This window comes from Budorcas taxicolor, chromosome 16 (assembly GCF_023091745.1).
Source record: "Budorcas taxicolor isolate Tak-1 chromosome 16, Takin1.1, whole genome shotgun sequence".
NCBI lineage: Eukaryota > Metazoa > Chordata > Mammalia > Artiodactyla > Bovidae > Budorcas > Budorcas taxicolor.
The window spans coordinates 64,513,122-64,539,163 of record NC_068925.1 but is presented as its reverse complement, the minus strand read 5'-3'; the positions used below and the strand labels follow the sequence as shown (position 1 = coordinate 64,539,163).

Sequence of the window (26,042 nt, the reverse complement as noted above, 5' to 3'; positions counted from 1 at the left end):
ACTATGGCTCAGATCATGAACTCCTTATTACCAAATTCAGACTCAAATTGAAGAAAGTAGGGAAAACCACTAGACCATTCAGGAATGACCTAAATCAAATCCCTTATGATTATACAGTGGAAGTGAGAAATAGATTTAAGGGCCTAGATCTGATAGATAGAGTGCCTGATGAACTATGGACTGAGGTTCATGACACTGTAGAGGAGACAGGGATCAAGACCATCCCCATGGAAAAGAAATGCAAAAAAGCGAAATGGCTGTCTGGGGAGGCCTTACAAATAGCTGTGAAAAGAAGAGAGGCGAAAAGCAAAGGAGAAAAGGAAAGATATAAGCATCTGAATGCAGAGTTCCAAAGAATAGCAAGAAGAGATAAGAAAGCCTTTCTCAGCGATCAATGCAAAGAAACAGAGGAAAACAACAGAACGGGAAAGACTAGAGATCTCTTCAAGAAACTTAGAGATACCAAGGGAATATTTCATGCAAAGATGGGCTCAATAAAGGACAGAAATGGTCTGGACCTAATAGAAGCAGAAGATATTAAGAAGAGGTGGCAAGAATACACGGAAGAACTGTCCAAAAAAGATCTTCATGACCCAGATAATCACCATGATGTGATCACTAATCTAGAGCCAGACATCCTGGAATGTGAAGTCAAGTGGGCCTTAGAAAGCATCAGTACAAACAAAGCTAGTGGAGGTGATGGAATTCCAGTTGAGCTGTTTCAAATCCTGAAAGATGATGCTGTGAAAGTGCTGCACTCAACATGCCAGCAAATTTGGAAAACTCAGCAGTTGCCACAGGACTGGAAAAGGTCAGTTTTCATTCCAATCCCAAAGAAAGACAATGCAAAAGAATGCTCAAACTACCGTACAACTGCACTCATCTCACATGCTAGTAAAGTAATGCTCAAAATTCTCCAAGCCAGGCTTCAGCAAAACATGAACCATGAACTTCCTGACGTTCAAGCTGGTTTTAGAAAAGGCAGAGGAACCAGAAATCAAATTGCCAACATCTGCTGGATTATGGAAAAAGCAAGAGAGTTCCAGAAAAACATTCATTTCTGCTTTATTGACTATGCCAAAGCCTTTGACTGTGTGGATCACAATAAACTGTGGAAAATTCTGAAAGAGATGGGAATACTAGACCACCTAACCTTCCTTTTGAGAAATCTGTATGCAGGTCAGGAAGCAACAGTTAGAACTGGACATGGAACAATAGACTGGTTCCAAATAGGAAAAGGAGTACGTCAAGGCTGTATATTGTCACCCTGCGTATTTAACTTATATGCAGAGTACATCATGAGAAATGCTGGACTGGAAGAAACACAAGCTGGAATCAAGATTGCTGGGAGAAATATCAATAACCTCAGATATGGAGATGACACCACCCTTATGGCATAAAGTGAAGAGGAGCTAAAAAGCCTCTTGATGAAAGTGAAAGAGAGTGAAAAAGTTGGCTTAAAGCTCAACATTCAGAAAACGAAGATCATGGCATCTGGTCCCATCACTTCATGGGAAATAGATGGGGAAACAGTGGAAACAGTGTCAGACTTTATTTTGGGGGGCTCCAAAATCACTGCAGATGGTGACTGCATCCATGAAATTAAAAGATGCTACTCCTTGGAAGAAAAGTAATGACCCACCTAGATAGTATATTCCAAACCAGAAACATTACTTTGCCGACTAAGGTCCGTCTAGTCAAGGCTATGGTTTTTCCAGTGGTCATGTATGGGTGTGAGAGTTGGACTGTGAAGAAAGCTGAGCGCCGAAGAATTGATGCTTTTGAACTGTGGTGTTGGAGAAGACTCTTGAGAGTCCCTTGGATGGCAAGGAGATCCAACCAGTCCATTCTGAAGGAGATCGGCCCTGGGATTTCTTTGGAAGGAATGATGCTAACATTGAAGCTCCAGTACTTTGGCCACCTCATGCGAAGAGGTAACTCATTGGAAAAGACTGCTGCTGGGAGGGATTGGGGGCAGGAGGAGAAGGGGTTGACCGAGGATAAGATGGCTGGATGGTATCACGGACTCGATGGACATGAGTGAACTCCATCTGAGTGAACTCCGGGAGATGGTGATGGACAGGGATCCTGGCGTGCTGTGATTCATGGGGTCACAAAGAGTCGGACACGACTGAGGGACTGAACTGAACTGAACCATGAGAGGCACAAGATGCTTTAAAGTTTCTAAAAATGGATTCTTTTGAGAAGTTAGAAACTTAATAGAATAGTACTAGTGAGTTAGTTAGAAATCATGTTGGTGCAGGGTTTCATTGCTGAGTTGATTGCTACCAGGCTTCCATTTCCTTAGGCACCTGGGAGTATGTTAATCAATGTAATTGAAATGTAGAAAAGGAAATATAGTAGTTTTGATGTTAGCAATACTAGACTTTTTTAGTTAATGAATTTTCTCTTTATAGATCACTGTACTCCTCTTTCTTTATTATAAATCTCTGTGTCCTTGCTATGTAAAAATGTAACTTTATCACTATCTTAAGACTAAATAGATCTTAAGGGGAACAAGTTTTCTGACTGATTAACCTTTATCAATAGAAAGTAAGGTGGGGCCATAAAAATGCTAATTCGTCTCCAGACCAGAAGATATTGTAAAACAAATGTAAGACCCTTGTAAGAACAAAGATATGCTGAGAACACATTTATCTCTATGTATAACTAAAAGTATAAAAGTGGATTTGGAAAATAAAGAAATGGATCAGTTCCTGGAAAGACTGGTCTCCTCATGTCGTTCTTTCTCTCACCTTCTGGCTGAATTCCCATCTGGAGCATGGAGGCTCACCAAGCCTGCTAATTTTGCCCTGGTTTCTAAGACCCACGTGAGAGGGAGCCCAAGGTGGGGCACCCTCTGCTATTCAAGTGGGCGCCGGTGGCCTACGTAGGTGGTGCAAACTCCTTGTCTTGTTATTTTATTGGTTCTCCACGTAAACCAGGTTATTCAGCCTCTTTTTTCTACTTATTTTCCTACTGCACTATTTCTTTCTTATCTCCCCCCATATCTTTAATTAAGCAATTAATTCCTAGGACGCCTACTCTATCCCTGCTTCAAATTACCCTGGATCCACCGGGGCTGGACCCCAGCAGTCACTGAGTCATGTCCGACTATTATGACCCCGTGGACTATAGGCTGCCAGGCTCCTCTGTCCATGGGATTCTCCAGGCAAGAATATTGAAGTGGTGCCATTCCCTTCTCCAGGGGAATCTTCCTGACCCAGGGACTGAACTCAGGTCTCCTGCATTGCAGGCAGATTCTTTACTGACTGAGCTACAAGGGAAGTGTAAACAACCTTTACACTTCTATTTTAATGAACAACATTTTTTTTTGTAGGAGAGGGGAACCCTTAAGAGTCAGAATCACATAATGGTCTAAATGTCCAAATCAACCTGGTCTGGGAACATTTCAGCCAGCTGTCCTGTGGTCACTATCCCTTAGGGTACTGCCCGTCACTATGTCCATGGCATGAGCTGGAGCTGGAGTAGACCACAGGAGTTAATAACTGGCTTGGGAAGACTGTGAGGACCTGGGCTAGTCTCTCAGCCCAAACCATGACAAGTAGGTTCTGAAACCAGTGGGCTTCATGTTGTATCTGTCATGCAGCCATTTGGTTAGTTTAATGTTTGTATTTTGACCTTTACGGATTCCTCACCATGTTTTCACTTTGAGTTAATGGCCATATTTGCTACTTTAATCTTGAGAAATATGGCATGCAAATCTGATTGTCCATCTCCTTTGAAAATGGAAATATCTAATAGTTGTGCCCCTAGTGGTAATTATGGGATTTCAGCCTAACAGAGCAAAGGTTTTCTGGTTACTGCCTCCATGAGACTCCTTAAGCACAAATACAATTGTGTTAGTCTTGACAGAATTTCCCTCCAAGTAGTTGCAGTCCACTCTCATCCTTGGGGCTTTCCCAGGTGGGGATAATGGTAAAGAACCTACTTGCCAATGTAGGAGATGTAAGAGACACAGGTTCGATCCCTGGGTTGGGAAGATCCCCTGGAGGAGGAAATGGCAATCCACTCTGGTATTCTTGCCTGGAGAATCCCATGCACAGAAGAGCCTGGTGGGCTGCAGTCCATGGGGTGGCAAAGAGTCAGACATGACTGAAGCAACTGAACACACACATACCCTCATCTTTAGGTGAGGAACCTAAACCTAAGAAAACCTAACACCTCTTCCAAGCAAGCCCAGAAGAGAGGGGGATCCAGTTACCCACCCCTTGCATGGGCTTCCACCCTCTGATTCAGTGTTCAGTGTGAGGGATAGAGTGGGTGAGCAGGATAAGGATATATCACTGTAGTTCCCACGAAAGTAGAAACTGAAGCAGACGGCTAGAGGAAGACAGAAAGGTCTCTCAAAAGTCAAATGTGTTTTTCTGACCTCATGGTCCTCAGATGAAGGGAGACAGTTACCTTTTCCAGAAGTACATAATGATGGGGAAGACGGACATGATAGCCCCATGGAAGATGCTCCGATCCAGGTGGCCGTCTGAAATGGCAGTAAGGATCGCGTCCTTCTGGGCATCAGAGATGTTCACCTACCCACAGAGTGGGAGCCTGTCACTGGCAGAGGTTCCAGGGAAGGCAGGGAACCTCTTTTGAAAGTTTTGAAACCTCAGGACTTTTAAGACCATTCCCTCCCCGAAGGCAGAAGTTTTTAATGGGACTGCTATGTAAAGGTCATCGGGTTGACCCAGACTTAGGAGGTGCCTTATGAAAACTTTCAGGATTCTTGTAGGGGCAAATGCTTCTTGGCAAAAGGCCAGAGAGGAGTGGGAGTCCTCCTTACTCTCAGCCTTGGAGGGACATCTGCATGCAGGTACAGCTTTAGGATGATACCAATTTTGGACTTCATTAGGATCACATCATTTTCATTGTATGCCCGGTTGACTTGTAGCACACGAGCTGAACTCACCAAATCATTAAATCTAAAAAGGAGTAGTGAAGAGGAAATCAGCAAGGAGAAAATGCAAGATTAAACAGTGTTTCTGGCCCAGATCTATTTCTGTCCTAAAAACATAAGAGCTAGTCCCGAGCCAGGTCATTCATTCAATCATAATTCACTCATTGGCAAATGCTGAGCACCTACCACATGTCACAGGTTGTGCCCAGTGCTTCTTCAGGTGTATTTCTTCCCTATAAGCTCCCTTATTTATCCAATCCTCCCTTCTTTATCCATCCTGGACCTTTCATCAGTTTTGCCTGCAACTATTTCACGAGCTAAGTGTTATCTTGCTCTTTTTTCCCCTCCTGTGCTGACCCTCTCACAATTACCACCACTCTCTGAAGCAACATATTCCTTTCCTTAAATTTTTTTTTATTACAGTAAAATATGCAGGACATAAGATTTCCAGTTTAATCATTTTTAAGTGCAGAGGTCAGTGACATTAAATACATCCATATAAACTGTGAAGTCATCACCATCAACTGACTCCAGAACTGTTTTCATCTTCCCAAACTAAAACTCCATACACAATAAACACTAACTCCCATTTCGCCTTTCCTCCAGCCCCTGGCAGCAACTACTTTTTGTCTTCTAGCAGTATATTCTTTTACTAACCAAAATATCTGTCGGTTATACCTCAAGTATGCAGCATAGTTCTCTCAGGCCATTTTAAATCTTAACCGTTTAAAATCTTCCTAAGAGTAGAGTACCATGGGCCTCCCATTATCAGCCTATTCTGCATGTCCATTCATATACTTGATCAGTGGGTAGTTATTAAGATTTTACTCTGCTGGTGCAGTTCCAGGAGCAGTGAACACAGTAACCAATATCCTGCTTTCCAGGAGCTCATAATCAGTGAGAGGAAGAAGACACATTTAAGTAAACAGATGGATAATTCAATAGGCAGTAGAATTCTAAGGAGACAACAAAAGGGGATGAGTGATAGGAAAGGGGGTGGGCACTGAGACTTGTACAATGAAAAAGAAAGAGACAGTCATCTGTAGATCCAAGGACAGGGGCTTCTTCTCACCAAGAGGGCAGGAGTGCAAAGGCTCTGAGGCAGGCACCATCTTGGGAGGGCACTGGTAGGACAGAGCAGAGGCCCTCCTTGCTGGAGCGTGGGGCGAGTGGCGGGTAGCGTGAGGTAAGCTCCCAGATAGAGACAGGCTCTGTTCATCAAGGCTCTTTAGGCAGTGAGAGGATATCTGGACTTCCTCCCAGTGGGAATGGGAAGCTGCTGGCACACTTTAAACAGGAGAGTGATATAATCGGTCTACACTGAGAAAAGGCTGCTCTGGTTGCTGGGTGGACAAGTTTGTAGACGGCAAGTGAGAAAGCAGAGAGGATGGTAGCAGGACTTGGAGCACCAGGGAGGGCTGTTCATGCTGGTATTATTTTTCTGCCCCTCACTTGCCTCCCCCTTGAACACTTAAAAAAAAACAAAACCTCACTAACCGCTACTCATCCTTCAAAGTTCAGCTTAGGTGACCTGTCTCCCAAGAAACCACTCCTAAGCACTCAGTTGTCTAAATGTACTTCCTGGGCTTGATGTGACAACTATTATCCTACTTCTTAACTTCTATTTCTGTTTTTTGTCTGCCATCCCATTAGTTGGTGGGGTCTTGGAGAACAGAGAACATGCCTTAGCAGGTTTTTTTATATTTGCAATGCTAAATTCAGTGCTTAAGAAATAATAAACAATCAATAAATATATGTGAAACTGAGCCAAACCCTTCCTTGGGGTACCAGTGGGAGATCTCTTAACCAAACACCCCTAACTTGTGTGCTGAGTTTCCAGGTAGGTGCCCTGCACGTCTAAAGAACACACTGCCTGATACCGATGGCACACCCACCATACACACTGCTGGGACACTTACATGAACTCTCTCACTTTTCTGTAACTAACTGAGGCAAATAGTTACAGAGAGCTATTCATATCTCTTCCCAAATATTTTTGCCTGTTGTTACTTTAATTTGTAATTTATGAAAATTGACAAACTATGAACATGAAAAGAAAAGGAATTTGTTGTTTTTGTGAAAACAAATTTGAATGCTTTGGGATGTTCCAATAAAGGCAAGTTTCCATTAAAAAAATTGCTATTGGGACTTCCCTGAGGCCCAATGGCAAAGACTACCCACTTCCAATGCAGTGGATGAGGGTTCAGTCCCTGGTGGGGGAACTAAGATCCCACATGATAACATAAATTTAAAAAACTGTATTAAAAAATGGCTAATGAGATCAGCTAGACTCCAATTTTTAAAAATTAAAAAATTAAAAATTACTACTGAGTTAAATAGTTGTGGAAGGCAATTTTAAATGTTGAAAAAACAAGTATAAAAATCCAGAAGGATTAAATTGCTTTGCAGTAACTATAGTTTCTCCCTCCACTATAGTTTCTCCCTCCACTACAGAAGAGAAAAATTAGAAATAGTAGATCATATTTTGGGTATGGTTTACACAAGAAAAATATGTAAACCTCCAATTAGTGGAATGGTTTTGGCTTTACTTCAGGTTTTACAGGTAAATTTACATGAATATGTTTTAACTTAAAAATTTATCTGCTTAATGTCATACATTCACGCACATGCATTTTATTGTTATACTTCCTTGCTTTAATGAAAGAACTATTGGTCCAGTTAGGCAACATAAGTGGACATCTATCATGTTAACAAGTAATAGGAAAAAAGTGATCCACTTTCTGGGTATAAATAAGTGCATTTCAACACTGGGGACTGCAGAATATGGAGGAGCTTTTAAGATTGAGAGGAAAGAATGGTGGGCATGGATTCAGGGATCTTTCACAGGGGGATTTTCAGGTGGAGACTGCTGCCTGGTAGAGCTGAAGTCCTTGTGTCACTTCCAGGCCACTGCAGCCTTTGCTGGGAGGAACTAAGTGTGGAAAGCCGTGAGGGGAAGGAGAAACAGGAAACTTACTTTTCCATTTCAGAAAAGAAATAGAAATCATTGACGGCGTAGTTGATGATGATAATCCTGTTACCAAATACCCGGCGCTTCATAAGGACTATGTCTCCATTTTCATGATCTGTGCTCCGGACACTGGGATTTGGCATTGGGCGTCCTGATGTGTTTGGGGCTGTGGAGAAATCTGAGAGAGGGGGAGAGGGAGGGAGGGAGAGAGAAAAAGAGAAAAAGAGAAAGAAGAGAGAGAGAGGAATTAACATTTATCAATGGGATCATTCATCACAATTCTATAAAAAAAGCAAGAATACTGACTAAACCTTTTTTGTGTGCATGCTGTGTGTTAGGAGTGGGTTGCCAGGCCCTCCTCCAGGGGATCTTCTCCATCCAAGGATCAAACCCATGTCTCTTCCATCTCCTGCACTGGCAGGTGGGTTCTTCACCACTAATGCCACCTGGGAAGCCCCTACCCTTTTACAGCACTTACTATTGCCAAGAATAGTTCTAAGAGGCCTTACATGTATTAACTCATTTAATTCTCACAATAACACAATTATTATTTCCATGCTACAGATGAGGCACAAAGTCACTTACACAGGATCCTCCAGTTAGAAAGTGGCAGATTCAAATCTAGGCAATCTGGCTCCAATATCTGTGACTCTCGTTTTCTGTCTTGCCCTAAAAATGGGATGCCATAAGGGCAGATCTTATGCTGCAAATTCATTACTGTATCTCCAGCACCTGGAAAAGTGCTGGCCACACTGTGGATTCTCAAAAAGTGCACTGAATGAACAAATGAACTAACGAATGAGGTAGTTGAATATATCTATACAAATAACATGAGGAAGTAGTTTTGTAACATGTGAGAATTCAAAGTTCTCGAGACTGATCATTACCCCTGTCTTTTCTGGCTTCTGAAATAGAATGCACTGGGCTCACATCCTCACTATGTGGAACTAGGCTTGCCTTCATACCCAGGACCTGGAGTTCTTCCTAGACCCCAGGCTAATGCAAGCATTGAAAGCAAACAGGACCCTGCAGGGCCTTCCCAGGGACAGACACCTCCACCCGCCCCCTCCGCACCGTGCCCCCCCCCCCCCCGCTGCCCCATGTCCCCTGCCTCTTGTTTGTAGAAATGCTTTTGCCTTCTGGGCCTTCTCTGAGTTCCAAAGGACAAATTGAATCAGAGAAGTGAGAAAATTCAGCAACAACTAAGGAAAAGTGTCAAGCAAGACAACAGTGGTTATCGTTAGTTTACCCAACCAAGGACATTTGGTTCCTCTTCAAAGGCTATAGATAATAATCTACGTGAGCCATATCCTTGAGTTGTTTTATGGACACTAAAACCCCAATCAGGTGAAAGAAGTTAATTGCATGCTGACCACCAGCATGTAGATCCCAGACCAATTTGAACTAGAAGGTCGATGAGGTTGACCCCCAATTATCTCACTACCAACCAATCAGAGGAATGTCAATGAGCTGATCAGGTACCCTGCAACCCTCTCGCTCATCTTGCCTGTAAAAATCCTTCCCTAAAAGGCAACAGGAGTTCAAGTCTTTTGAGCATGAGCTGCCCATGCTCCTTGTTTGGCTCTGGGTTGGATGCCTTGCAAAAAATGCTATACCTTTCTTCACCACAACTCAGTGTTAGAAGACTGGCTGTACTGCAGGTAAGTGAGTGAACCCAGGTGTGGTTCTGCAAGAGTATGACGTAAAGCAATAAGCTCTGTAGCTTCTTACCTGGGTTAACCCTTGTAGCTAAAATATCAACAGGGAAGAGGAATAAATAGGGAAGTGACTCACTTTCCTTGCTGTGTACTTCCAGGTGAAGATAGTCTTCAAGTTCCTGGCATTTATGGGGATGAGACATAAATCTGCGGTAATTACAAAAGCTCCTAATAAAGCTGATCATCTTCAGCCAACCTCTCTTCTGGGGAAAGAGAAAGGAGAATCACATATTCATTAGCATATCCTGCTGTTCACTGAATCTACTATGTGCCAGAAACTTGATATTCATTACATTGAATCCTCACATCTCCTTTAAAAAGAGTAAGTTTTAGCTTCAATTTAAAAGTAAGGAAGCTCAGGTCAAAGAACTTATATAATGTTCCCCAGAATAAGCCAAAATCACCCAGGCATGGTTGAGGCCACTGACAATGTTCTTTCTACCATAGTCTTCCTACAGTGAAGATTTGAGATGCCATGAATGGGAGAGGGCATGTGAGAGCTAAAAACAGAGAGACAGAGGACAGAGATAAGCATGACTCACAGGAAGGGGAATAACAGCTCAAGCAGATTTTGAAATGTTGAAGAAATAAGGAAATGAGTAAATCATTTCTAAGCATTATAAAAGAAAAATATAACTACACATGCACACACTCATACACTCCCCCCCCCCCCCAACACACAGGGACACATTAAAAATGCATGTTACATTTCTTCACCTATTTCTTAACAGATTACCAGTGACAATTCTCTAGTTTATTTACCCCTTGATAAGCTGATATTCAGAGCCAGAAAGAATCTTGATTAACTAGTTCAGTTGTCTCATTTCATAGAGAGGAAACTTCAATGTAAGCCTGGCTTTAGAGAGCCAGTGAATGAATGAATTTTAGTCGCTAATTTGTGTCTGACTCTTTTATGACCCCATGGACTATAGCCTGCCAAGTTCCTCTGTCCATAGGATTTCCCAGGCAAGAATACTGGAGTGGGTTGCCATTTCCTTCTCCAGGGTACCTTCCTGGCGTTCCCTCCAGGGATCAAACCCGCAGTCTTCTGCAGGCGGATTCTTTAATGCTGAGCTACCTAGGAAGCCCATAGAGAGTCCGTGGCAAAGCACATAAACTACTGGATTTAGCGTCAGAAGTTTTGAGTCTGGAGCCTATCTTTACCTTAATTGGGTAATTTGGGTCAACTTCCTTAATATATGTCTCAGTGTCTCCGTGTGAAAGATAGAAACAATAGCCTTCAGGGTTACGGTGAAGGTTAGTCATAATATGTATATATATCACTATGTGCAGTGCTCAGCACAAAGCAGAAACTAAGTACATGCTGAATCCTTTTACACCTTCTTAACTAACAGCAACTGAAAGACCTGAATTAAAACTCAGCATCCTGGTGTTGGATGCAGTATTCTTTTCACTCTCTCAAATGATCATTCATGCTGCCCTGACATAGAGTTGAGTTGATCCACATATGGAGGAAATAAAAAGGAGAAAGAAGGGAGCAGCATGTTATCATACCTGGGGTTCGGCATCAGTGGGCATAGGCATTATTTTTTCACTATTCTAATATAATTGTTTTTATTTCACCCAGTGGGTATATAATTTGATATAGTTGTGATTATAATACATATATGATTTGGAGTTCTGTTGGGTTAAAAATTTCTTTGTCACATCTTTTTTTAAAAAATTGAATGAAAATTTCTTTAAACTGTACTCTACAATTTTCAAAAACTTCACACACATGATTTCATATAGTCCCATAATAACTCTTCCTTCCTGACCCTTGTCTTGTCCCTCCCTACCTCTCTCTCCTCACTGGTAACCATAAATTCTTCCCTATATCTGTGAGTGGCATAGGCATTCTTTCCCGAGATTCTCTGGCATGATCTTTAGTGTCAAGTAGAGTTGGGTGCAAATCGTTCTGATGACCAGTTCTACAACACGCTGATCAAGTGATTATTTAAGAGGAGTATGTACTTTTTCCCTCAAACCCTATGAAGAGACTTTCCTGAATCATATTCCTGTCTCCTCTTTCTTTCCTTCTTCTGTCCTCCCATGGGAGAAAGCATGAGTTTGATAATTGATGAGCTTGGAAGCAGGAAAGGGTAGGCTTTGTTCCTTAGCCTCCAGAGTTCTCTCTGGGAGCTGCTGGTCTGCAGACACCTGTGTTCAGACCGACCTTTTGTCATACAGTAGGGAGCTCACCCAGCTAAGTGGGGGTCTAACTGTTCCTCTTTGTTAGTGACTGGACATGTAAGTAAGTAAGGGTACAGAGAGGATTATTAAACCCACTTGACTTCACAGTCAATCCATGTCCCCCAAATCAGCTTTCAGTAGTTAGAAACAAACAAACAAACTGACATTTTGATCTCCATATGACCAGCCTCTGTGCCTGTCATTCAACTGGTTCTAATCACAAATAGTGAAGACAGGGGTTTCTTGAAATTCCCTCTGTAACAATTGCTCTGAGCCTCAAATTCTTCAGTTGTAAATGGGGATTTGAAAACCTATCCCAAAGAGTAGCTGTTTTGATGAATAAATAAGCTAACAGGGAAACTCTTCTGTGTGGTCGGCAACGCCTAGGCAGTGGTTTCCTGGTCCTCAGGCTTGTCTTTGCTATCTTCCCCACTGACCTGGGATTTGTGCAGGTAAACTGCTGTCTTTGAGGGCTTCTTGGGTGAAGCTATTGGTATTTCAGCTTCCTTCTCCGAGGGATGAGGTGGAAACAGTTCTTGGTAATCTTTAAACCTGCCAGCAGGAGACCAGGAATATTAAAGAATGCAAAAACATGGTAGATAAAAGATAACAGTCCAAGCAAACCTCTCTCAGCTTTTGGAGGAAAGGGGAGTTTGGTGAATGGTGAGATATTAAAAAACACTCCTCTAACCATTCCAATCCTTTGCTCATGTCAGTCTGTTCTTCCTGACCAATACTGTAGTGTTCCTTGCTCAGAGAGGTGAACAGAAATGTGTGTGTGTGTGTGTGTGTGTGTGTGTGTGTGTGTGTGTGTGCAGGTAGGCAGGTAAGAGGGTTCAGGGCAAGTTCAGCTTTTATTTTGTAGGGACGCTCTGGCAGTGAACCATGAGAGTAGACTCTGAGACTAATGTGACTTTCAGAAGTCAACAAGCAGCTTCAGAGAATCACTGCCTTCACCCAGCAACACTCACCACTTTTCTTCCAGAGATCTCATGACATAGCCCTGGAGCATTAACAACGTTGTTGTGCTGACATGATGCATGAGAGAGATTTCCTTGATAATAGGGGCATTACACTGCAGCATTTGTTCTAAAAAATGCAAGAGAGAAGAAAAGTCATCATTTTCTTATGTACCATTTCTGAGATGGCTAAGATTTTTTTCATCCAAGAGCCTTATGGTTCCTTGTTCTCAATCTGGCCAGATTTAGCTCTCCACAATTTGTTTGAAAATCTCAAAAGTACATTTGGAATGCTATGTGTATGCGTATTTGTAGAGCAAATACTTCCTGGTTTAGTCCATTCCAAATTTCAAAGATAAGTGTTCAAGGGGAAAGCAATGTTTAAAGGACTCCATTTCTGCAGTTAGTTTGAAGTTTTCAGTTAAGGAAGAGAATAGAGGAATAAAAGATTAAAGTTAAGTGGCTGAGGCAGATGGGAAATCCAAGGTTACCAATAAATATTCTAAGGGGAATATGATTCTCCAGGAGTTCAAAGACTACTGTGTTCATTAAAAAAGATTTAAAAGCTTATGAAGGACAATATCTGCATATTCTTCTTTCTCTTCTAGGTCATTTAAAATGATACACAAAACTTAATATCCTGAGACTCAACAAGTAAATATTACTTACAAGTAAAGACTTGCCCATTTTAGCTTCTCTGGTGGCTCAGATGGTAAAGTGTCTGCCTGCAATGTGGGAGACCTGGGTTCAATCCCTGGGTTGGGAAGATTCCCTGGAGAAGGAAATGGCAACCCACTCCAGTACTCTTGCCTGGAAAATTCCATGGACAGAGGAGCCTGGTAGGCTACAGTCCATAGGGTTGCAAAGAGTCAGACATGACTGAGCAACTTCACAAGTAAAGATCTGCCCGTTTTACTGCTTTTTCTTCTTTCATAATTTATAACCTTATCTTGGTTTAACACAAGCTAAACACACACAAGCCTATCTGTTCATCTGTGTCAAAACAGGAGGCTTCTTCATTGCTTTGGATGGGATCATGCTCACCCCTTTTTGTTTTCCTCTAGAATTATAGGTCAGTACTTTAATTGCAGTTTCTGCTTCTGGAGAAGATGAATTTACATGGATCAGATTTACCCTCCTGCCTTAGGCAAGAAAATAAGACAAAACTTATGCAACAAAGATTTTCAGGGAGACAGTTCTCCTTCTCAGCACCTTTCAGTACCCTTTACATCCCACAGATGGTGGACACTCTAGCTTTGCATCCTGCTAACACGTGATTTTGGATCTAACTCCAGTCTACTTGATGTGAAGGATCAAATGACTGGAGTTTGAATTCAAGTTTCACTAATTGGACAAGTTAGTTAACTTCTCCATGTTTTACTTTCCTCATGAGAAAAATGGAGTTATTTATCCATACCTTCTAAGTTATTTATACCTATCTCTTAAGGATTAAATTAAATCCTACTTTCAGGGTTGAGAGGATATATTTCACATACAAGTATCTTCTTTTACTTGTGGTATTATATTTTAGATTTGTTATTGTATTATTATTTTAGTTTTTCTATAGCAATTTTCCTACTTATAAAAAACTAAATACTAACACATGTTAAGAATTTAAATAAAACTCCTGCATCAAGCACATTCTGATTTTAACCCACTATCCATTCTGTCTTATCAATATTATACTTCAGAATGGTTACATATAAAAGAACAACAATGCGTGTGGTTTTTGGGGGCCTATGTGTCTTTCTATCAGTTTTATCTTTAAGAAAAAGAATGATAGATTTGATTTATTTTTTCTTCTTTGAAACACTGCATGTTATCACTTATATGTGGAATCTAAAAAATAAAAGAAAAATGAATATAACAGAACATAAACAGACTCACAGATGTAGAGAATAAGCTAGTGGTTATCAGTGGGAAGAGGGGAGGGAGGTGGCACAACATAGGAGGAGGGGATGAAGAGATATGAACTATGTATAAGATAAATAAGATATAAGGATATGTTGTTGGATAAAGAAATGGCAACCCACTCTAGTAATCTTGCCTGGAAAAATTGCATGGACAGAGAAGCCTGGTGGGCTAGTGTTCACGGGGTTGCAAGAGTCGGACATGACTTTGTGACTTCACCACCACCACTAAGGATGTATTATATAGCACAGGGACTATAGTCTTTGTATAATATATAACTTTATATAATATAACATATAACTTTATATAATACAATATATATTATTTATATATAAATATATAACTTTATATAATATTATTATATAATATAGTAATTTATAATAACTTTAAGTGGATTATACTCTATAAAAATACTGAATCACTATGCCCTATATCTGAGACAAATCTAATGGAAATTAACTATACTTCAGCTTTTAAAAGTGAATTTATTATTATTCTCTGCTTTCACCGTCTTCAGCTTTGTCTCAATACTGCCCCCTGTGGCCGCTGCTCTGTTCTGCTTTCTCAGGGAGAGAGCAGTCTCTTCCCCAAACCTAAGATTCTCAAGGGTAAAGGAAACAAATTCTGGAGAGGAGAATGCATACCAGGAGAGTGTTTGCCGTGGAAGAAAGTCTTGATTACGTTTTCAAAGAGAGACCTATAAATCTTTTCATTTGTCTCAACGCTGATCTTCTGTATGGCTACCAGGAACTGCAGTGGGGTTTCAGCCCTCCGTTCTCTGAGGAACTCCCTGAAGAACTCCAAGTGCTGCGTGTTTAGGAGGACTTCTGTCAAGTTTCTGGAAAACAAGAAAGCATCATTGGCGAAGAGAAAGAGACGGTGACCCTGGATTCTGCTCCAATTAGGAAATGGGGAAGGGCCTCTCCCAGACTTCAGGGCTTCGAACTGTGATTGAAGAGCAGAGTGGATAAATTGGTTACTCTTATTTCCTAGAGATGAACTTAATGTAAATATATATTATATAATTATATATCATATATATTATAATCATATAATATATAGTATAATAAGTAATGATATAAATTACTTATTTCCTAGAGATTAACTTAATGTACCCATCCTAAGCTTGGTCTAATCATTTGACAACCCCAATGGAAGAAGAGAAGGAATATTTTAAAGGGGGCTTTTTTTTTTCCCAAGGAAAACTTCCATTATGGATTCATTGGCAGTCATTTCAGCAAGACAGAGCATGAGTGACCAGCAGTCGTTATAGATCAATATTTCTAAATTTCCACTGCTGATTTCTTCTTTCACTGTTTCTTGTGTACAGGTGTTGCCCTAATGTTTCAACTCAATTCTCTTGACTCTTGCCTTATGATTTTTTTCTGCTAGGTAATCTCTACATCCTCTGTGGTTTCAGTTTTCATTGATATGAGGAAGTGATTCACTGTTACGGTGAAGCTATATCTCTAGTTTCTGTGAACTCCACTTGACAATTTCAGCTGCCCATTGAACCTTATCTTTATGTCATTTGTCATTGGTAGAACCTCTCCATACAAATTCACAAGTTGTCCAACTTGTTCTCCTATTAAATACTTGTCTTGTTAAGAATGATGTTAGCTATAGGTTTTTTTCTTTTTATTTATTTAATTGAAGGATGCTTGCTTTACAATGTTGGTTTGATTTCTTCATTCATCAGCATGAATTAGCCATGAATTAAGCTCCTCTGTGTATGGGATTCTCCCAGCACGAACACTGGAGTAGTTGCCATTTCTTTCTCCAGGGGAGCTTACGAAGTCAGGGATCAACCCCGGGGTTTCCTGCAACTCGTGCCTTGGCAGACAGATTCTTTTACCAGTGAGCCATGTGGGAAGCCCATGAATTAGCCACAGGTGTACATATGATCTTTCCCTCTTGAACCTCCCTCACATTTCCCACCCTTTCCCACCCCTTCAGGTTGTTACAGAGCCCCAGTTTGAGTTCCCTGAGTCAAACAGCAAATCTCCCTTGGCTATCTATTTAATATATGGTAATGTATATGCTTTCCTGCTACTCTCTCCATTCATCTCACCCTCTAATAAATGTACTTTTAAAGGATGAGATGATTCCCTTCTAAGTTTATTGAAAATTTTTATTATAAATGGATGCTAGATTTTATAAAATGCTTTTAATGCATCAATCAAGATACTTGTGTGAAGTTTTTTCCCTTATTTTATTAACATGATGCATCGTATTAATTTATTTTCAGATGCATTATTTGCATTCCTGGAATAAATCTCACTTGGTTATGGTATATAATCCTTTTTAAATGTGGTTGAATTTGGTTTGCTAATATTTTATTGAGGATTTTCATACCTAGGTTTGAGAGCATTATTGGTCTGTAGTTTTCTTATGATAATTTTGTTTGGCTTTGGGATCAGGATGATACTTGCTGGCCTCATAAACATATTAGAGGCCTTTTTCCTCTATTTCCTCAAAGAGTTTGTAGACTATTGATAGCATTTATTCTTTAAATATTTCATTGCTTTCTCCAGTGAAGCCATCTGTCTAGACTTTTATCTGTGAGATTTTAAATTATTAATCTAATTTCTTCTCTTGATATAGAGATTTACTCACATTTTCTATTTCTTGAGTCAGTTTCAGAAATTTGGGTATTTCTAGAAATTTCTCTATTTCCTCTAATTGTCATTGTCATACTCCTTGCATTTTCTTACAAACAAGTTAGTTTCTTTAGGGTCAGTGGTTCTCTCTTCTGGTCCAGGTTTTGGAAATCTGTGTCATCTCACTTTTTCCCTTTTGTCAGTATAGTTAATGGTTTATCAATTTTGTTAATCTTTACAAAAAACTTATTTGTGCTTGGATTGTCTCATTTTTCTTCTCTTCATATTATTGATTTCCACTCGTTTATTATTTACTTCCTTCTACTTCCCCCCAGTTTAGTCTGAATATATCATCCCACCACCTTTAGTCTCCATTTTTTTTATTGAAGTATGGCTGATTTATAATATTATATTAGTTTCAGATATATAATAGAGTATTCACAGACTTGAAAATACTAAATTTTCAAATATACTTGAAAATCTGTTAAAACATAGAATACACAGGGTGAAGGGACATGAAACATAATAGTAGAAAGCTAGATTGGGGGAATTCCCGGGTAGTCCAGTGGTTAGGATTCCACACTTTCACTGCCAAGGGTGCAGGTTCAATCCCTAGTCAGGGAATTAAGTTCCCACAGCTGCATGGAGTGATCAAAAAAAAAAAAAAAGAAAAAGAAAAAAGAGAGAGAGAAAAGGAAAAGAAAAGACTTATTTTATATTCAACTAAACTAGGAACTACATATTTCTGTAGACATAGTGGAGAGTGGTGAACAGTACAAACTGGAACAGCAAAAGGAATAAATGATTGAATTTCAGGGAATAATTCCAGTTCCTTAAAATAGATAAATGATTGAACTTCAGGGAATAATTTTAGTTCCTTGAAGAGGAGGAAGCTCCATCTAGAGAATTTAGAAGAGACAGAGGACTTATAACCCTCAATGAACATTATCAGTAACTGAAAACATACTTCTGGAAGCTTTCTCTGTACAAAATATTTTACCAGTGACATTGACTAACAAATTTGTAGATGCTAATATATCTCTATCATCTATAAGAGAACTTTTCATACAGCCAGTCATTAATAGATAATACTAAATTAAAAATAAGTGCCTGAATGAATAACATGCATAAGAAAATTATCATCAAGTTGAGAAGGTGGAAAACATACTTAAAAAATTAAAAAGTAGTAAAAAATAGAACATGGTAAGTTCTTGTATTTTAAAGGTTTATCACTTCAGAGGAGGTGGAAGTCATAGCAGATATACAACTGGAGAACTTTATTTTGTAGAGATGGAACTTCTGCTAAGGTGAGTGGAAAGAAAGAGTGGGCATTTCTGAAAGAAAAGATCACAGACTCTTTGTCTAGCATTGGGAACTTATCAGAGGCTGAGACAAGAAGTAAGGAGCTAGTTAGGAGACTACTACAGCTGTATGCAATCCACAAAAACACAAACTGGCAAGGACATCCATACAAAAATGTTTCTTGGAGTACTATTCATAGCAATGAAAAAGTAAAGATAATATACATGTCCATTAAAAATATATAGTTAAATAAACCATGCAACATCCATAGTATGGAAGAAGGTAAATCTATTTATATTGACATGAAAGGATATCCATGATAGCTTGTTAAGTTTTAAAAAGTTATTGTATAATATATATTGCATGGTGCAAATTTTAGAAAATAAATAGTGATTTAAAATAACAAAGTATCCCTGTGCATGTACAGAATAATTAAGGAGAGCGTGTGCCTGGACATATTGCTGTGACCAGATCCTATGTCTTACCTGGGTCTTATCGAAGGCTTCCTCACATTAGCCCTTTTAAATACTGACATTCTCCTTTTTGAGGGTGAAATCATCTTTGGTTCTCTGAAAATTTCTACAGTAAAATCTAAAAATAAAATTACAAAAGTATGGAACATCATATTATAAAGAACACTGCAGATAGTAAGAAAGAACAAAGTACGAAGGACATTATCATACATTGAATGTGTATAGAAAAACCAAAGTCCCCAGTGGCCAGTGGCCTGAGATAGCAGCTGTTATGGGGACTTGCTCCCTAAAACTCCCCTTCATGGATCACAGTCTTGTCGTGGCAAAGGGACTTATGTAACCCTATGAAGCTATGAACCATGCTGTGCAGGGCCACTCAAGATGGATGGGTCATAGTGAAGAGTTCTGACAAAACCTGGTCCACTGGAGAAGGAAATGGTAACTCACTCCAGTATTCTTGACTGGACTAACCCATGAACAGTATAAAAAGGCAAAAAGATATGACACCTGAATATGAGCCCCTCAGGTTGGAAGGTGTCCAGTACGCTACTGAAGAAGCGTGGAGGACAATTACTAATAGCTCCAGTAACAGTGAAGCAGCTGGGCCAATGTGGAAACAGTGATCAGTTGTGGATATGTCTTGTGGTAAAAGGCCGATGCTGTAAAGAACAATATTGCACAGGAACCTGGAATGTTAGGTTCATGAATCAAGGTAAATAGGACATGGCCAAGAAGGAGATGGCAAGAGTGAACACTGACATCTTCAGTTCAGTTCAGATCAGTGGCTCAGTTATGTCCGACTCTTTGTGACCCCATGAATCACAGCACACTAGGTCTCCCTGTCCATCACCAAATCCCGGAGTTCACTCAAACTCATGTGCATCGAGTTGGTGATGCCATCCAGCCATCTCATCCTCTGTTATCCCCTTCTTCTCCTGCCCCCAATCCCTCCCAGCATTAGGGTCTTTTCCAATGAGTCAACTCTTCACTTGGGGTGGCCAAAGTATTGGAGTTTCAGCTTCAGCATCAGTCCTTCCAATGAACACCCAGGACTGGTCTCCTTTAGGATGGACTGGTTGGATCTCCTTGCAGTCCAAGGGACTCTCAAGAGTCTTCTCCAACACCACAGTTCAAAAGCATCAATTCTTCGGCGCTTAGCTTTCTTCACAGTCCAACTCTCACATCCATACATGACCACTGGAAAAACCATAGCCTTGACTAGACGGACCTTTGTTGGCAATAATATCTCTGCTTTTTAATATGCTATCTAGGTTGGTCATAACTTTCCTTCCAAGGAGTAAATGTCTTTTAATTTCATGGCTGTAATCACCATGTGCAGTGATTTTGGAGCCCCCCAAAATAACGTCTGACGCTGTTTCCACTGTTTCCCCATCTAGTTCCCATGAAGTGATGGGAGCAGATCTTTGTTGTCTGAATGTTGAGCTTTAAGCCAACTTTTTCACTCTCCTCTTTCACTTTTAGCAAGAGGCATTTTTAGTTCCTCTTCACTTTCTGCCATAAGGGTGGTGTCATCTGCATATCTGAGGTTATTGATATTACTCCCAGCAATCTTGACTCCAATTGTGCTTGTTCCAGCCCAGCGTTTCTCATGATGTACTCTGCATAGAAGTTAAATAAGCAGGGTGACAATATACAGCCTTGATGTACTCTCTTTCCAATCTGGAACCAGTCTGTTAATCCATGTTCAGTTCTAACTGTTGCTTCCTGATCTGCATATAGGTTTCTTAGGAGGCAGGTCAGGTGGTCTGGTATTCCCATCTCTTTCAGAATTTTCCACAGTTTCTTGTGATCCACACAGTCAAATGCTTTGGCATAGTCAATAAAGCAGAAATAGATGTTTTTTTTGGAACTCTCTCGCTTTTTCGATGATCCAGCGGATGTTGGCAATTTGATCTCTGGTTCCTCTGCCTTTTCTAAAGCCAGCTTGAACATCTGGAAGTTCACAGTTCACATATTGCTGAAACCTGGCTTGGAGAATTTTGAGCATTACTTTACTAGCGTGTGAGATGAGTGCAATTGTGCAGTAGTTTGAGCATCCTTTGGCATTGCCTTTCTTTGGGATTGGGAATAAAAACTGACCTTTTCCAGTCCTGTGGCAACTGCTGAGTTTTCCAAATTTGCTGGCATATTGAGTGCAGCACTTTCACAGCATCATCTTTCAGGATTTGAAAGAGCTCCACTGGAATTCCATCACCTCCACTAGCTTTGTTCGTAGTGATGCTTTCTAAGGCCCACTTGACTTCACATTCCAGGATGTCTGGCTGTAAGTGAGTGATCACACCATCATGATTATCTTGGTCATGAAGATCTTTTTTGTGCAGTTCTTCTGTGTATTCTTGCAACCTCTTCTTAATATCTTCTGCTTCTGTTAGGTCCATACGATTTCTGTCCTTTATTGTGCCCATCTTTGCATGAAATGTTCCCTTGGTATCTCTAATTTTCTTGAAGAGCTCTCTAGTCTTTCCCATTCTGTTGTTTTCCTCTATTTCTTTGCACTGATCACTGAGGAAGGTCAGGTGGTCTGGTATTCCCAACTCTTTCAGAATTTTCGACAGTTTATTGTGATCTACACAGTCAAAGGCTTTGGCATCTTAGGTATCAGTGAACTAAAATGGATGGGAATGGGCAAATTTAATTCTGAAGATCATTATATCTACTACTGTGGGCAAGAATCCCTTAGAAGAAATGGAATAGCCCTTATAGTCAACAAAAGAGTCTGAAATACAGTACTTGGGTGCAATCTCAAAAACAACAGAATGATTTTGGTTCATTTCCAAGGCAAACCATTCAACATCACAGTCATCCAAGTCTATGCTCTTACCACTGAAGCTAAAGCAGTTGAAGTTGACCAGTTCTATGAAGACCTACAAGACATTACAGAACTAACACCAAAAAAAGAATGTAGTTTTCATCATAAGGGATTGGAATGCAAAAGTAGGAAATCAAGAAATATGCAGAGTAACAGGTAAGTTTGGCCCTGAAGTACAAAATGAAACAGGGCAAAGGCTAAGAGAATTTTGTCAAGAAAATAAGCTGGTCACAGCAAACATTCTTTTCCAACAATGCAAGAGATGACTTTACACATGGACATCACCCGATGGTCAATACAGTAATCAGATTATATTCTTTGCAGCCAAAGATGGAGAAGGTCCATACAGTCAGCAAACACAAGACCTGGAGCTGATGGTGGCTCATGAGCTCCTTAGTGTAAAATTCAGATTTAAATTGAAGAAAGTAGGGAAAACCAGTAGCCCATTCAAGTATGACCTAAATCAAATCCTTTGGGATTATACAGTGGAGGTGACGAATAGATTCAAGGGATTAGACCTGATAGAGTGCCTGAAGAACTATGGACAGAGGTTTGTAACACTGTAAAGGAGGCAGTGACCAAAACCATCCCAAAGAAAAAGACATGCAAGAAGGCAAATGATTGTCTGAGGAGGCCTTACAAATAGCTGAAACAAAGAAGAGAGATGAAAGGCAAAGGAGGAAGGGAAAGATACACCAAACTGAAGGCAGAGTTCTAAAGAAGAGCAAGGAGAGATAAGAAAGCCTTCTTAAGTGAAGAATGCAAAGAAATAGAGGAAAACAATACAATGGGAAAGACCAGAGATCTCTTCAAGAAAACTGGAGATACCAAGGGAACATTTCATGCAAAGATGGGCATAATAAAGGACAGAAATGGCAAGGACTAAACAGAAGCAGAAGATATTAAGAAGTGGCAAGAATGCACAGAAGAATTGTACAAAATAGGTCTTAATGATCCGGATAACCATGATGGTGTGGTCACACCTAGAGCCAGACATCCTGGAGTGTGAAGCCAAGTGGGCCCTAGGAAACATACTACAAACAAAGCTAGTGGAGGTGATGAAATTCCAGCTGAGCTATTTCAAATCCTAAAAGATGATGCTGTTAAAGTGTTGCACTAAGTACTATATATTAGCTACTGAATATACTGACTTTACATATAAAAACACATATAGATTATAAGTAAATGGATAGGGAAAAATATACTATGCTAACACTAGTCAAAAGAAAGAAAGAGGACTTCCCTGTAGTCCAATGGTTAAGAATCTGCTTGGCAATGCAGGGGACACAGGTTCTATCCCTGGTTGGGGAAGATTCCACATGCAACTGAGCCCATGCACCACAACCACTGAGCCCTCACTCTAGAGCTCATGCTTTGCGATGAGAAGCCATGGCAATGAGAAGCCCGCAGGCCACAACTAGACAGTAGCCCCCACTAGCCTCAACTAGAGAAGGCCTGTGCATAGCAATGAAGACCCAGCATAGCCAAAAATAAGTTTTTTCTTTTTTAAAAGAAGAGTATTAATTTTATACAGAACAGTCTTCAGAGAAAGGAGTGATATCAGAGATTTAAAAAAGTATTACATAATGATAGAGGGGTCAACTCTCTAAGAAGATACAACAGTTTTTAACATACATGTGCCTACTGGAGTATCAAACTATGTGAACAAAACAAGAGTTCTATGTGTGACAGAACTACAAGGAGGAAAATGTAAATCCGCTTTCAAAGTTGGACACTTCAACACTCCTCCGTCACAGATGGAAAGATCCAGCAGGCAGGATATCAATAAGGATCTAGTTGAAATCAACAACACCATTAATCAACTGGAGCAATCAACTAGATAGCTACAAAGCATTATATCAAACAGCAGTAGAATACACACTTTGCTGAAGCTCACATGAAATATTTACCAGTGCTGAACACATTCTGGGCCATACATATACCTTAAAAAATTTAAATGAATAGAAACCATACATCTGCTGTCAGACCACAAAGTAATTAAACCAGAACTCAATGACAGAAAGATAGCTGGAAAATCTCAAAACACATGGAGATTTAAAAACATACTTCTAATAACACATGGGGCAAAGAAGAAATTTTAAAAGTATTTTAAATTAAATAAAAATGAAAACACAACTTATCAAAATTTGGGAGATGAGAAAAAGTAGCAATTAGAGGAAAATGTATAGCATTTCATGCATATATAAAAATAGAAGAAAGATCATCTAAATCAATCATCTAAGTTTCTACCTTAGGAAGATGAAAAAAGAAGAGCAAATAAAATCCAAAGTAAGCAGAGGAGAAGAAATCATAGAACTTAGAGCAGAATTCAATGAAATTGTAAGGAAATCAATAGAGAAAATCAATGAAGACAAAACACGGTTCTTTGAAAAAATCAATAATATCAATAAGTCTCTGGCTAGACTAAGAAAAACAGAGAGAGGACACAGATTACTTGTATCAGAAATGAAAGCAAGAATATCACTACAGATACCATAGACATAAAAAGGGTAAGAAAAGAATACTAAGAACAATTCCATGTCATATAGATGAAATGGATCAATTCCTTGAAAGGCACGATTTACCAAAAGTCATACAAAAAGAAATAGATGATCAGAATATACATATATATATATATTTGAAATATGAAGATCTTTGTATGGTATCTCAAAGCCCATCAATAAACAACCACTAAGAAAGAGGCACTAAAGGATCAAGAAGATGGAGGGACTTAGCCAGTTGATATCAGCAAGTCTGATATCAGAGTCCATCTGAAATCACTGTCTGTCACAGTCCATCCTAGCATTGGCACAATGAGCTCATGAACAGAGTAGGTAGGTGAAAGGGATGGAGGCTGTGCATGGACCCAGTAGCATGGGCCCCATACTCATTAAGGCTGATTTAGCTACCAATGCTGCCAAATGTTCAACTTGCCAGTAGGAGACAAACACTAAAACTCACATATTTCAACATCCTTCATGGAAAACCAGCTACCCACTTGGTGGCAATTTGATGACATTGGACCTTTTTATTCTGGAAGGGGCAGCTGTATTGGATGGGAACTGACATGTATTTCTAACTGTGAGGTTTCAGTTAGCATTCATATTTGGGGCTTACAAGTGTTTGATCCCCTGAATAGGATCCCCCATAACGTTGCCTCTGATCAAGAGATATCCTTACAGAAAAGCGAATTGGCAAAGGGCATACAATAAATAGTTGGATCCACTGGTTTTGTCACCTGTGAGAGCTGCTGGCCTGGTAGAGTAACAAAGCCATTTTTTGAAGGTCTAGCTGTCTGTCACATCAGCTTGGAGATGATACTTTTTGAAAAATGAGGCATCATCCTCGAGGAAAAACTGAAGACTATAATATGGTGCCGTGGCCCCCAGTGAGTCGAATATTGAATACGAGAATCAAGGGATGACAGTAGAAGAGTCACCATTTACCATCAGTATTGGTGACTTACTTAGGGAAATTTTTAATCCTTACAACTTTAGGTTCTGTGGATCTGGACCAGTGCTGCCCAATAGAAATATAATGGGAGCCACATGTATTATATAAATTAAAAATTTCTAGCAGTCAAATTGAAAAAAAACTGAAAGGAAAAGAGCGAAATTAATTTTAGTAATGTGCTTCCAGACTCCTGGAAGAACTGTTCCAAGATGGGTTAAAATTTCCTTACAAAGTAAGTGGACAATACTGAGTGCTCTGGTGCATTGCCTTAGCTCATTTCTTTAGGAGAAAAGCACTCATTTTCCCAGCTGCCTGGAGTTATTGGCTGCTGCCACGGGTGAGGTCCCCTCTGGAAGTAAGTGTCTTTGGCCAAAGGGCACTGCCTGACCCAATGTTATGTCCTCCCAAAGTCAGTCACATCCCATGTGAGTCAGTAAGGAGCTACAAGTTTCTTGCCTCAGTGAGGGACAACTCTGCAGGAGGGCTGAGAGGAGCCACTCCACGTTCAAGGTCAGGAGGGGCAGTGGTGAGGAGATACCCCTCATCCAAGGTAAGGAGCAGCGGCAGTGCTTTGCTGGAGCAGCCATGAAGAGATACCCCACGTCCAAGGTAAGAGAAACCCAAGTAAGATGGTAAGTGTTGCGAGAGGGCATCAGAGGGCAGACACATTGAAAAATAATCACAGAAAACTAGTCAATCTAATCACATGGACCACAG

General features: G+C 40.1%; 1 protein-coding gene across 1 annotated transcript in view; it reads right to left on the bottom strand.

Moving 5' to 3' along the window:
* Positions 1-26,042, bottom strand: part of RGSL1 (regulator of G protein signaling like 1) — a 65,873-nt gene that overhangs the window by 11,030 nt on the left and 28,801 nt on the right. The window contains exons 10-17 of the mRNA XM_052654104.1: positions 19,055-19,160; positions 15,312-15,505; positions 12,769-12,886; positions 12,235-12,349; positions 9,681-9,807; positions 7,893-8,064; positions 4,802-4,940; positions 4,426-4,550 (exon numbers count right to left, since the gene is read on the bottom strand). Of these exons, the coding sequence (XP_052510064.1) occupies positions 4,426-4,550; positions 4,802-4,940; positions 7,893-8,064; positions 9,681-9,807; positions 12,235-12,349; positions 12,769-12,886; positions 15,312-15,505; positions 19,055-19,160 (1,096 nt within the window). The remainder of the gene's footprint in view (positions 1-4,425; positions 4,551-4,801; positions 4,941-7,892; positions 8,065-9,680; positions 9,808-12,234; positions 12,350-12,768; positions 12,887-15,311; positions 15,506-19,054; positions 19,161-26,042) is intronic.